The sequence below is a fragment of the Dermochelys coriacea genome, chromosome 1 (assembly GCF_009764565.3).
Source record: "Dermochelys coriacea isolate rDerCor1 chromosome 1, rDerCor1.pri.v4, whole genome shotgun sequence".
Classification (NCBI taxonomy): Eukaryota; Metazoa; Chordata; order Testudines; family Dermochelyidae; genus Dermochelys; species Dermochelys coriacea.
Window position 1 is genome coordinate 288,012,869 of NC_050068.2, and position 13,358 is coordinate 288,026,226.

Sequence of the window (13,358 nt, forward strand, 5' to 3'; positions counted from 1 at the left end):
AGCTGCTTTTAGTCCTCCTTCCTCAGAGCTGGAGATGATGAATGCTGCTGGGAAGAGCTCGGGGGAGGGTTTTGCACCAATGCTGAAGTGCCTAGCGCCGAATTGGAGCAGCTCTGCTCTGAGGTTAGTCTAAAAGCAGCTTTCACGAGGTTAGCCTAATGTCTCTCTCTTTTTTAGTGCAGAGTCTGAAGTCCTGACAAATCTGGCAACTGTCTTTCACATGAGTCTCCCCCAAACACTTCAAGCAGCAGGAGTACAGGTCACTAACAGGCATAGGTTAGCCACAGGAGGCACAAGGCTTGAAGCCTGGGGCATGCCCAGCCCCTGGGGCAAAGGAGGCCCTCGATGACAGGAACTATCTATTTAGGCTATGTACACTAACACGAATTGCAAAAACTATATATACACACACTGAATTACAATAACTAAGAAGGAAGTTAGAGTCCAAAAATCACAGGGAAGAAGGCCTTGCTGGAGCAAGAGGAGTCGTTCCAGCAACTGTCACAAGTGGTAAGAAGGGACTGAGGGTGCGTGGCAGCAGTGCCCCTTATACTGGCATATAAGCGCACAGCTACAGAGGGCGCTAGAGCCGGCCTGAAGGATACCACTGAGGGAAAAATCTCTGGCAACGGTGCATGCAGTGTGCACACACCTAACATTGAAAGCACATGAGCAAGCACTCTAAGAAGAACACAGCTACATTGTGCTGCTAATACAATCATTCTGTGCTGCTTGAGTGTTGTTTTGCAATTATTGCTCTCACTCGAACTAGGCTAACTGGATATCTTGAACTAACATATCAGCGAAGACAAGCCTGCTCAGAGTGGTGAGCCAGTGTAACTATTGTTTTAAAATATCATAGAATCATAGAATCATAGAATATCAGGGTTGGAAGGGACCCCAGAAGGTCATCTAGTCCAACCCCCTGCTCAAAGCAGGACCAAGTCCCAGTTAAATCATCCCAGCTAGGGCTTTGTCAAGCCTGACCTTAAAAACCTCTAAGGAAGGAGATTCTACCACCTCCCTAGGTAACGCATTCCAGTGTTTCACCACTCTCTTAGTGAAAAAGTTTTTCCTAATATCCAATCTAAACCTCCCCCATTGCAACTTGAGACCATTACTCCTCGTTCTGTCATCTGCTACCATTGAGAACAGTCTAGAGCCATCCTCTTTGAAACCCCCTTTCAGGTAGTTGAAAGCAGCTATCAAATCCCCCCTCATTCTTCTCTTCTGCAGACTAAACAATCCCAGCTCCCTCAGCCTCTCCTCATAAGTCATGTGCTCTAGACCCCTAATCATTTTCGTTGCCCTTCGTTGTACTCTTTCCAATTTATCCACATCCTTCCTGTAGTGTGGGGCCCAAAACTGGACACAGTACTCCAGATGAGGCCTCACCAGTGTCGAATAGAGGGGAACGATCACGTCCCTCGATCTGCTCGCTATGCCCCTACTTATACAACCCAAAATGCCATTGGCCTTCTTGGCAACAAGGGCACACTGCTGACTCATATCCAGCTTCTCGTCCACTGTCACCCCTAGGTCCTTTTCCGCAGAACTGCTGCCGAGCCATTCGGTCCCTAGTCTGTAGCGGTGCATTGGATTCTTCCATCCTAAGTGCAGGACCCTGCATTTATCCTTATTGAACCTCATTAGATTTCTTTTGGCCCAATCCTCCAATTTGTCTAGGTCCTTCTGTATCCTATCCCTCCCCTCCAGCGTATCTACCACTCCTCCCAGTTTAGTATCATCCGCAAATTTGCTGAGAGTGCAATCCACACCATCCTCCAGATCATTTATGAAGATATTGAACAAAACGGGCCCCAGGACCGACCCCTGGGGCACTCCACTTGACACCGGCTGCCAACTAGACATGGAGCCATTGATCACTACCCGTTGAGCCCGACAATCTAGCCAGCTTTCTACCCACCTTATAGTGCATTCATCCAGCCCATACTTCCTTAACTTGCTGACAAGAATGCTGTGGGAGACCGTGTCAAAAGCTTTGCTAAAGTCAAGAAACAATACATCCACTGCTTTCCCTTCATCCACAGAACCAGTAATCTCATCATAAAAGGCGATTAGATTAGTCAGGCATGACCTTCCCTTGGTGAATCCATGCTGACTGTTCCTGATCACTTTCCTCTCCTCTAAGTGCTTCAGGATTGATTCTTTGAGGACCTGCTCCATGATTTTTCCAGGGACTGAGGTGAGGCTGACCGGCCTGTAGTTCCCAGGATCCTCCTTCTTCCCTTTTTTAAAGATGGGCACTACATTAGCCTTTTTCCAGTCATCCGGGACTTCCCCCGTTCGCCACGAGTTTTCAAAGATAATGGCCAAGGGCTCTGCAATCACAGCCGCCAATTCCTTCAGCACTCTCGGATGCAATTCGTCCGGCCCCATGGACTTGTGCACGTCCAGCTTTTCTAAATAGTCCCTAACCACCTCTATCTCTACAGAGGGCTGGCCATCTCTTCCCCATTTTGTGTTGCCCAGCACAGTATACATTGTGACACTAAACAAAATCATCACTTTAATGATTTTTGCTATAATACTGTTATCCAGTTTGTTTATACTCATGCTCCCACTTCTCTGGAGCCTGAAAACACCCCTTTGATATCAGAAGTTGAACAGTGCTGAACAGTGACACAGAGCTCCCACAGAATCCTACATTCCGGTGACAAAGTGAAGACTTATTGTAAACAAGTCCAATTCCCTGGGTCTCCGTAATTCCCAAAACAAAGTGTGCTATATTAATATTTGGCTATATTAAAAACTGAAAATGGAGAGCTCGGAAATTAAACATAGGTTTTAGTGTCTTTACCTGGGAAAGGAGGTGGTGGTCCTCCTGGTCCTGCAGGTCCAGGAAATCTGTCCCCACCTGGAATGCCACCTGGAAAACGGCCTCGTCCTCTGTTATTTGGTGGAAACGCTGCACGTGAGCCACCTCCTGGAGGACCGGCTTTACCTTCTCCAGACATCTGGCCTGATTGTGTAGCTGCAATGGAGAAGCAAAAGTATATCATCATTCCATAACAAAGATTTTGGGGTTTTTCCCCCCCCCAATTCGTGACTGAGCGAGTTCATTTTGGTTTTGGTTTTTTTGAGGTGAGGGGGTAGCATTGCTGTGTGCTCTTCAATAGTTACTGCAGCAATGCTGAGTACTAACCCTTCATATTTATATAGACCTTTTCATGCACCGTTCTCAAAGTGCTTTATAAAGCATCCATCTCCCTATTTTAAGGGCTAGGGAAACAGAGTCATGGAGAAGTTAAGTGACTAGTCCAAATTCTTTCAGCAAATCAGTGGAAGTTGGCGGCAACTGTATTTCAATCTCTTAAACATCTGTCCCATGCTCAGGCCACTAAACCAAAGATTCCTAAGTGTGGTCTGCAGACAACTAAGGGTCCACAGACAGAGGAGTGGATGATCACATGGTGCTATTCTTATATCTAGCTGCTTCTACAACAGATATCTAGGTTCTTCATTAAATAGATAAAAAGGGAAGCGGGGGGGGGGGGGGAGAGAGAGAGAGAGAGCCTGGAAGCCTGCAAAAGGACCTGGAAACATGGAGACGCCTGCCTAACTAACTCTTTTAGGGACTCGCTGCTACATAATAAAGGAGAAGAGAAAACAGAAGCCATTCTCTGGGCCAGAGCCACAAGTGGATTTGAGCTGTCAGCCACCAGTGAGAGGCGTGTCCAGAACAGAAGACTAGGGAGTGAATCATAGCCGTTTTTATTCTGCCTCTATGCTTGGTTCCTTTTTCCCGCATGTGGAGAAGGGAACCAAGCATAGAATCTGAATAAAAAATATGATACAAAAAAGTTCATTAATATTTTTACTCACATCAGAAGTTCATTGATGATTTTTTATAATTTCGTTACATGTAAAAATGTATTTGCCATTGTGCAGTTTTTATTTCTTGATAATTTCCATCCTTTCAAAAGGAGTGAAGTGGATATAATGGGTCAAATCCTGGCCCCTGCTCTGGTTAAATTACATTGGTCCACCAGAACAAAGCCCTAGCAAAGCTCACTTATTCAAGAATTCCCCTGGTGTGATCAGACTGGCAAAGCCAGCCACACATCAAACCTTCTCACTCCCCCCCACCCCATTTTCCATCATAGGAAGTTCAGCTGAGGAAAGGGGTTTGGCTAGAACAAAGAAGTATTTCATGCTATGGAAGAGACCCTTGGGCTCACTGCATTCAGAAGCCAGTTATACTAGCCCTCAGGCAGCTCAAAGCTATGCCATGGCCCAACTGCTGTGCGAAGGATAGAGCAGTGACATCCATCTCATTCCAGGTCCTGCAACAAGCAGAGCTCAGTCAGATATCAGAATCTAGTCCATTTTGTCTTCAAAATGTCCAAGTTGTTAATGTATTCCTTTTGTTCAATCTGGTTGTATGAATGTTTTCACGCACATAGTATTTTTCGAAGAACTATAGGGAAAAGATCCATAAAGGTATTAGCCCCAGATACCTTTTGACAAGTTTCCCTAACCGTAAACATTTCATAACTATTTGGAGCCATACACGTTGTCATGGGCAGAGTGCACACTGCAATACCTTTCCTGAAATGGACCCTTGTTTTTTAAAGTTACAATGCAACTAAGAAGAGAAAAAAAAACTTACTTTTCCTTGACTGCATTTCAAACTGACTCAGGAACTGCTTATTGCATGGAGTTACAACAGGATTTTGCCCATGCAATTCTCTTTTAGGCAAGAGATCCATCAACTTTTTGGAGGATGCTTCAGATCCCACACCTACAAGGGCAAACCTAAAAAGAAGGGGGAAAAGCTGCATCAATTTCTTGCACCAGAAAAATCTCTGATGGCCTTCCAGAGAACGGATAAATACATGACAAGCAAAAGAACATTTGACAAAAAACCTCCCCACAAACTTGGTTAATTCAGTCTTAAAGATACTTGAAAAATCGTAACGCAAACTCTAAAGATATAAGAACGATAAATGTAAATATGAACGTGAGAATTACAATTTTCTCACCATTCAATTTGAAATGCCCATGAAAAGGATGGAGATGGAAAAGTAACTTTTCTTCTGCTCAACCACACAGTGTGCCCGTTTAGCTGGCATGTCCACAAAATTATAACCCTTTACTTCAATTTCCAATTTTTGAACACATTTCTAGCGACTAAAAAGCCTCATTAAGGAAACAATCACTGCAGAGATAAACTTAAACGGATTAAGGGAAGTTGTCTCTCTCAGAGACTTTCAAAACAGCTCAAAGGTAAAGAATGAATATTTCCTCCTCTATAAATTAGGATTTCTTAAGGAAACTTATTTTAGGTTTTAGATAACTAAACTAGAACAAGCTAAATAAAATTTAGTGAAGCTTAAAAGGACCAATTTTATTTTACCAAAAGGACGTGATCTTCCACCATTGAGCTGTATTTGATAAAACTGGCATATGGAAACTGATTCTTCTTTTCTATTATAAATGAATCAAAACTGCATTCTGAATGTTAGTTTAGTTCTCACAAAAAACAAACAAAAAAACCCCACCCACACACCACCCACCCACACACACCCCGCGCAAGGTGGGGGGGTGTTAATCTGGCACTCATGAAGACCTTAAATCAAATATTAGTTTAAATCACAATTGAAATAGTCAGTTTGTCCGCATCACAAAACTCACACAATTGACAGTTTATAGTAAACAAAAAACCATTTACTGGATTCCGAGATGTGTTATTAGTACGGACTGATAGGCACTGGCAGAGCTATGCAAAATAAAAATGGAGAAATAAAAGGCTAACAAATCAAGTTTTGAAAAAGGGATTTGACAAAAGGTAGAATAAGAAGGCATTCACACTGATGAGAGGTTAAAAAAATTAAGAGTAAACAGTCTGAAATTTAGGAAAATGAATGTATAAGGAATGTCAATATCTCAATCCTATTCAGGGAGTAGTGAAACCTATAGTATTGGCTTTAGAACTTATTTCTGTGATTGAATTAGTCGTCAATGTGAAACAATAGGGTACAAAACCCTTGCTAGAAGTTAGCTGTCCAACAAAAGTAAACATCTCATTGCTAGCTGTGGAAAACATGGACCACTCACCCTCACTGTAGCAGATCAATGACCAATAGCAGAAAACGTGGATTACAAATTCTTACCCCTTTGACTGGCCATTAGCACGGTTTTCAAAAAATTTTATCTCCAAAATATCATTTACTCCCAGTGAATGCACTGCTTCAGTTAAGTCTTCATCTGTTGTCCACTGCAAAATATTTTTATATTCAAATGTCAAAACACATTAAGATGCCAATTTTCACTATGAATACAGCAGTCTAATCCTGTATGTTTGTACTATAGCTTTTTACTTTATTGTGAAAATGATCAAGTAGTAGTGCATCTCACTGGATGTTTTCTGTAACCATTTGTAGAAAAGGCCAGAAAATATTTTAAGTGACACTTTACAGTTACTTCTCAAAAAGATCATTGCTAAAAATATATGAACAGACAAATGATGTGTAATACAACACATATGGCACTAACAGCACCTGACATGATGCATTACCACCCTTACTATATAATGCACAATCTTAAAGAAAGCTACGTTTGAAGAAGTTTTGTTTTTATGAAAAACAAAAACATACTTTCAAGGCTGCAAGGCTTAAATCTGATCAATTTCAATAGTCACTTTTGTTTGTTTGATACCTCAAGGATTGCACATTTTTCCTATTTAAAACAGATTACTACTCAGTTTTTATTAGCCCAAAATCCTACATCTCTGAACAAGGTCAAATTTCAAGACCATTTCAGTAGTGTGCTTTACTTTCAGACGTGTTAGCACACTTGTACGCATGATCCATGGTGCTCTACACCAGTGCCAAAACTGGCCCAAGTGAAATTTAATTTACTAAAATCCCGAACCATGAACTGCTGGTTTTTTTGAAGCTTTAGACAGCAAGATTCTTAATAGTATTGTTTTACTTCCTGATGGCAAAGGGAAAAAAAAAAAACAGAAAAAGAGTAAGAAAAGCAGAGTTTATCAGCCACTTCAGTGGCCCATGGATACGTGACATCCATCAACATATAACTGACTCTGCTATAAGCAAACGTCTAAGTCGAACATTATCCATTTCTGAAGTTAAACACTTTCACCCTGATAATAAGTATGTACTGGTACTAAAGGAGCTGGCGTAAGAAGAAAACCTGTAACTCGAGAACCCCCCTAAATTTCAGGAGAGAGAGGAAACGGGTGTGCAAGTTTTAAAAACTACCTATATACCATTCCCCCCCACCCACACTAGCTCTAGTATAGAACCCTCAACACCCTTCTGGCTCACAGCAAGCAAACTACATTGCTGAATCTCATGCCACTTAAAGAAAAACTTGACAATCCTTCAGAACGTAAACACAAAATTTTGTAGATAGTTCTGTTTAAGATGCCATGTCAGTAGTAACGATACAGATTTAAAAGTTACATATGGACTTTCAAAACATTCAGCATTGGCCAATTGGCCATTGACTTCAATGGAAGCACTGTGTTTTGAAAATCCAATCACTAGAAATAAGTTTTTAAATGAAGAGTTTGATAAATCAATATCTCCTTTACTTACCTGGAAAGTGCCTGAAATCAGGATACTGCAACACTTAACGACATCAAACACTTAAAACAAAGTATGAAGTAATTTCCTGCATGCCTGGTACTAGTATAGGTTTTAGCAGAGGAAGCAACCATGAACTCAGAATTTTGCACGGAAGGGGGTGAGAAATTGGTTTTCAGATTAACTGTCATAGTAAAGGCTAATGAGTTCAGTTACTGATTTAGCATTTTACATATTTTTATTTTTAAAAGGCATACTGAAGGTCAACAATTAGTAACAACAAAATGTATTTCCCCGGTTGTATTTTGGTTCCTAGATCTGCAGTACCTGAAAATACCCTTAAAACAGAGGCTTGGAACAGTTTTGCCTGGAAAGTCACTGCAAGTCGCAATCTTTGAGGATTAATGCTCAAAGAAACCTCAAAGAACATTACAGTTCTCTTTTAAAAATAAAAGCTTCAACAAGGGATTATTCAAAATAGATCAGTTTATAGGCATAAGGTACTAGATAGTATTAATTTATTCTGTTCCTTCTCTTCGGAGTTTCCCCAAAGCCCTAATAGGGTGGCAAACTTACCATGCTTTCCCAGAAAGCTTCCCCTTTCACCTTTAATTTATTCTACAAGATACAACTGAACCTTTATATTGTAAATATCCTCCATTTTAATGAACATCTCAAAACCATATTCTTCCCCCAAGATTTTCACTAAAATGTTCAGAAAACCTGCTTCTCTGTTTGCAGATGGAAGTAGGACTGAGGAATTCTGAGGGGAGACTGGGTGAGGAAAGTGGTCAGTGGAAGCATGTGACTAAAAGAACCAGGCAAAGGAAAAGACGGGCTAGTGAAGGAGAAATAGAGCTTAGGAACAGGTTTGCAGAGTTGGAAAATGAAGAAAGGGCTCAGCAGGTAGTCACTGAAGGTGGAAGGGCAAGGAAGAAGAGAAGAGCGGGTAGTTCTATTGGAAAAGGGGAAGAGTCAATGAAGTCTACACCAAATATGAGCCCCAGAAGGATACAGGATGGGTTGAAGAGGATTACAAGGGAGAATAGAAATGGAAAGAACTTGCAGCCAGAGGGAACAGGGGAGAGACTGGAGAATAGCACCGTCACCAGGAAAAGGCAGATCTATGTGATCAGGGACTCCTTACTGAGAAGGATAGACAGGCCGGTAACCAGAGCTGATCCAGAGAACAGAAAGGTATGCTGTCTTCCAGGTGCTAAAATACAGGATGTAGGCCTGAGGTTGAAAAGGATCCTAAAGGGAGCAGGAAAGAATCCCCTAATTATCCTTTATGTGGGAACAAATGATACGGCTAGTTTCTCACTGGAAAGTATTAAGGGAGACTATGCTAGGCTAGGGAAGACGCTTAGGGAAATCAAGGCTTATGTGATCTTTAGTGGGATTCTGCCTGTTCCTAGAGAAGAGCAACAAAGGCGTGACAAGATTATGAGTATCAACAGATGGCTCAGGCAGTGGTGCTATAAGGAGGGCTTTGGGATGTATGGCCACTGGGAAGCATTCATGGACAGAGGACTGTTCTCGGGAAATAGACTTCTAGGATGGAGGATGGTACAATTGATCAAGAGACTCCATGCCAGATTTTAACATTGAGAGGGAAGAAAACAAAGTAAGAGAGGATACAGCAGTGGGTAGGAGAATGGACATAAGGAGGAAGCATAGTGTACATACCAGTCTAATGGGTGATACTGGAGGTAGAATGTCTGTGCCTAATCGGGTAAAGAATGTGAGTAAGGCCAAAGAGCAAAAATTAAGATGTTTGTACACTAATGCAAGGAGCCTAGGTAACAAAATGGAGGAACTAGAGCTACTGGTGCAGGAAATGAAAGCAGATATTATAGGGAAAACAGACACATGGTGGAATAGTAGTCATGACTGGTCTACAGGTATTGAAGGGTATGTGCTGTTTAGGAAAGACAGAAATAAAGGCAAAAGTGGTGGAGTAGCATTGTATATCAATGATGAGGTAAACTGTAAAGATATAAGTGATGGAATGGATAAGACAGTCTGTCTGGGCAAAAATCACATTTGGGAAGAAAGCTACTAGAGCCTCCCCTGGGATAGTGCTTGGGGTGTGCTATAGACCGCCGGGATCCAATCTGGATATGGATGGAGACCACTTTAATGTTTTTAATGAAGTAAATGCTAATGGGAATTGTGTGATCATGGGAGACTTTAACTTCCCAGATATAGAGTAAAGGACAAGTGCTAGTAATAGTAATAATAATAGTAGTAATAATAATAATAATAGGGCTCAGGTTTTCCTGGATGCAATAACTGATGGATTCCTTCACCAAGTAGTTGCTGAACCAACAAGAGGGGATGCCATTTTAGATTTGGTTTTGGTGAGTAGTGAGGACTTCCTAGAAGTAATGGTTGTAGAGGACAAGCTTGGTTCGAGCGATCATGAGCTAACTCAGTTCAAACTAAATGGAAAGATAAACAAAAATAGATCTGTGACGAGGGTATTTGATTTCAAAAGAGCTAACTTTTTTTTTTAAAAATTAAGGAAATTAGTTAGGGAAGTGGATTGGACTGAAGAACTTGTGGATCTAAAGGCAGAGGAGGCCTGGAATGACTTCAAGTCAAAGCTGCAGAAGCTATCAGAAGCCTGCATCCCAAGAAAGGAGAAAAAAAACATAGGCAGGGGTTGTAGACCAAGCTGGATGAGCAAGCATCTCAGAGAGGTGATTAAGAAAAAGCAGAAAGCATACAGGGAGTGGAAGATGGGAGGGATCAGCAAGGAAAGCTACCTAATTGAGGTCAGAACACGTAGGGATAAAGTGAGACAGGCTAAAAGTCAAGTAGAGTTGGAGCTTGCAAAGGGAATTAAAACCAATAGTAAAAGGTTCTATTAGCCATATAAATAAGAAGAAAACAAAGAAAGAAGAAGTGGGACCGCTAAACACTGAGGATGGAGTGGAGGTCAAGGACAATCTAGGCATGGCCCAATATCTAAACAGATACTTTGCCTCAGTCTTTAATAAGGCTAATGAGGATCTTAGGGATAATGGTAGCATGACAAATGGGAACGAAGATATGGAGGTAGATATTACCATATCTGAGGTAGAAGCGAAACTCGAACAGCTTAATGGGACTAAATCGGAGGGGCAGATAATCTTCATCCAATAATATTAAAGGAATTGGCACACGAAATTGCAAGCCCCTTAGCAAGAATTTTTAAATGAACCTGTAAACTCAGGGTCCTACTGAAAGGTGAATTGTCAGGCGGGAGGGAGGTTACCAGTGGAGTTCCTTAGGGATCAATGTTGTTTAATCTTTTTGTTACTGACGTAGGCACAAAAAGTGAGAGTGCTAATAAAGTTTGCGGCTGATACAAAGCTGGGAAGTATAGACAATTTAGAGAAGGACCGGAATATCATACAGGAAGATCTGGATGACCCTGTAAACTGGAGTAACAGTAATAGAATGAAATTTAATAGTGAGAAGTGTAAGGTTATATATTTTGGGATTAACAACAAGAATTTTAGTTATAAACTGGGGATGCATCACTTGGAAGTAACAGAGGAGGAGAAGGACCTTGGAGCATTGGTTGATCACAGGATGACTATGAGCCGCCAATGTGATATAGCCGTGACAAAAGCTAATGTGGTCTTGGGATGCATCAGGCGAGGTATTTCCAATAGAGATAAGGAGGTTTTAGTACTGTTATACAAGGCACTGGTGAGACCTCACCTGGAATACTGTGTGTAGTTCTGGTCTCCCATGTTTAAGAAGGATGAATTCAAACTGGAAGAGGTACAGAGAAGGGCTACCAGGATGATGCGAGGAATGGAAAATTTGTCTTATGAAAGGAGACTCAAGGAGCTTGGCTTGTTTAGCCTAACTAAAAGAAGGTTGAGGAGAGATATGATTGCTCTCTATAAATATATCAGAGGGATAAATCCTGGAGAGGGAGAGGAATTATTTAAGTTCAGTACCAATATGGACACAAGAACAAATGGATATAAACTGGTCATTGGGAAGTTTAAACTTGAAATTAGACGAAGGTTTCTAACCATCGGAGGAGTGAAGTTTTGGAATAGCCTTCCAAGGGAAGCAGTGGGGACAAAAGATCTATCTGGCTTTAAGATGAAACTCAGTAAGTTTATGGAGGAGATGGTCTGATGGGATAACATGATCTTGGTAATTAATTGATCTTTAAATATTCATGGTAAATAGGCCTAATGGCCTGTGCTGGGATGTTAGATGGGGCGGGAACTGAGTTACTACAGAAAATTCTTTCCTGGGTATCTGGCTGGTGAATCTTGCCCATATGCTCAGAGTTTTGTTTATCGCCATATTTGGGGTCGGGAAGGAATTTTCCTCCAGGGCGTGTTCTAATTTTTCTATTTTTCACCTTCCTCTGTAGATTGGGGCACAGGTCACTTGCTGGAGGATTCTCTGCTCCTTGAAGTCTTTAAACCACGATTTGAGGACTTCAGACGTAGATGAGAGGGTTTTCGCTAGGAGTGGGTGGGTGAGATTCTGTGGCCTGCGTTGTGCAGGAGGTCAGATTAGATGATCATAATGGTCCCTTCTGACCTTAGTATGTATAAATTATTTTTCTTGTATTATGTACCAAAAAGTTAAATATTTTAGTAAAATTCTGTCAACTACAATGAGTATATTTGATCAGTGTAAGATTATTGCCCATAATAAAAAAGCATGCGTGTAGCTGAATTCCAACACTTACCCAAGTAAGATTTCCAATGTACAATGCAATTCTCTTTCCAGTATATGTATAGACAACATTTGGTGCTGCTCCTTTACCTACGTCATCTCCAACTGATGGTGGAAGAGAGTCCATATAATCACGGTCCTCTGGGGCATCGCCATTATTTGCGGATGGAGAGATGACGTCATCATACAAATCTATCTGATCATGTCCACCATATTCAGCTTCCTACACCACAAAAAAAAAAAATGCTGTAGATTACCTAAAATACTTTTAATATTTATTCAAAACAAATACTGCTCTAAAATGTCCCAGAGAATTATCACATAAGGTAAGACAGGCATTTGGGCCTGAAGTGCAATAGTATATCCCCTCCCTTGTGAAACAGTTTACATCCCAATTTGATCTACATTCGAATGTATATAAATCTGATGTTACTGCCTTCTGTTTTCTACTTTAAAAAAATTCCACCAAACTGACAGAAAATTAACAAAAATCCTATAGTTACTGCTTAATCCTACAATGATTTTGTTCTACTGATAGAGACAAACAAGAGAACACAAATCTTATTCTGAGAATGTTGCTGACATTAATGATGCTGGTAAGCAAAATAGGAGCATATTAACTTCAGCTCTTATGCAAAAACAAAGTAAATATTTTCCTATATTAAAAGAAATAGGTATGGAAAGTGGTTTGAGCTTTTATGAGAGTCCTGGCAATGAACACAACATGCAGCTAAATTTTTCAGAGATTGGATCTTAAACTTGATTCCTGATTCTCAAATACAGGGTCAAGAAGGGAGAACTTCATACTCTAATGATCCTACTTAATATAAAAGAGAAACACTGTTTCCAAAGACAGCTATATCCACTTTCTGGTATCACTGTGTCATCACAATATGAGTTGAAATGGGAAATGACTAAGAGGAGCAAAACCAAATTGCGTTAATCAGTCCACTTTTTTTTAAATTTAGACATTTTAACATTAAAATAGGCAACACACTCTTCTTTGCAATTAGCAAGCATCATATAAAAAAATTCCTAACTATAGCTCTAGTAATAAATTTATGAAAAGATTTAACCCAGAGT

The 13,358-nt window shown here is 40.7% G+C and overlaps 1 protein-coding gene across 8 annotated transcripts in view; it reads right to left on the bottom strand.

Moving 5' to 3' along the window:
* CPSF6 (cleavage and polyadenylation specific factor 6) overlaps window positions 1-13,358 on the bottom strand; it is an 85,213-nt gene that overhangs the window by 51,005 nt on the left and 20,850 nt on the right. For 7 of the 8 annotated variants that reach the window (XM_038388060.2, XM_038388059.2, XM_043493565.1 and 4 more), the window contains exons 2-5: window positions 12,289-12,498; window positions 6,138-6,241; window positions 4,634-4,779; window positions 2,822-2,995 (exon numbers count right to left, since the gene is read on the bottom strand). In XM_038388060.2, the coding sequence (XP_038243988.1) occupies window positions 2,822-2,995; window positions 4,634-4,779; window positions 6,138-6,241; window positions 12,289-12,498 (634 nt within the window). Of the gene's footprint in view, window positions 1-2,821; window positions 2,996-4,633; window positions 4,780-6,081; window positions 6,242-12,288; window positions 12,499-13,358 lie in introns of those variants that run through there. The other variant, XM_043493572.1, reaches the window with a different exon arrangement.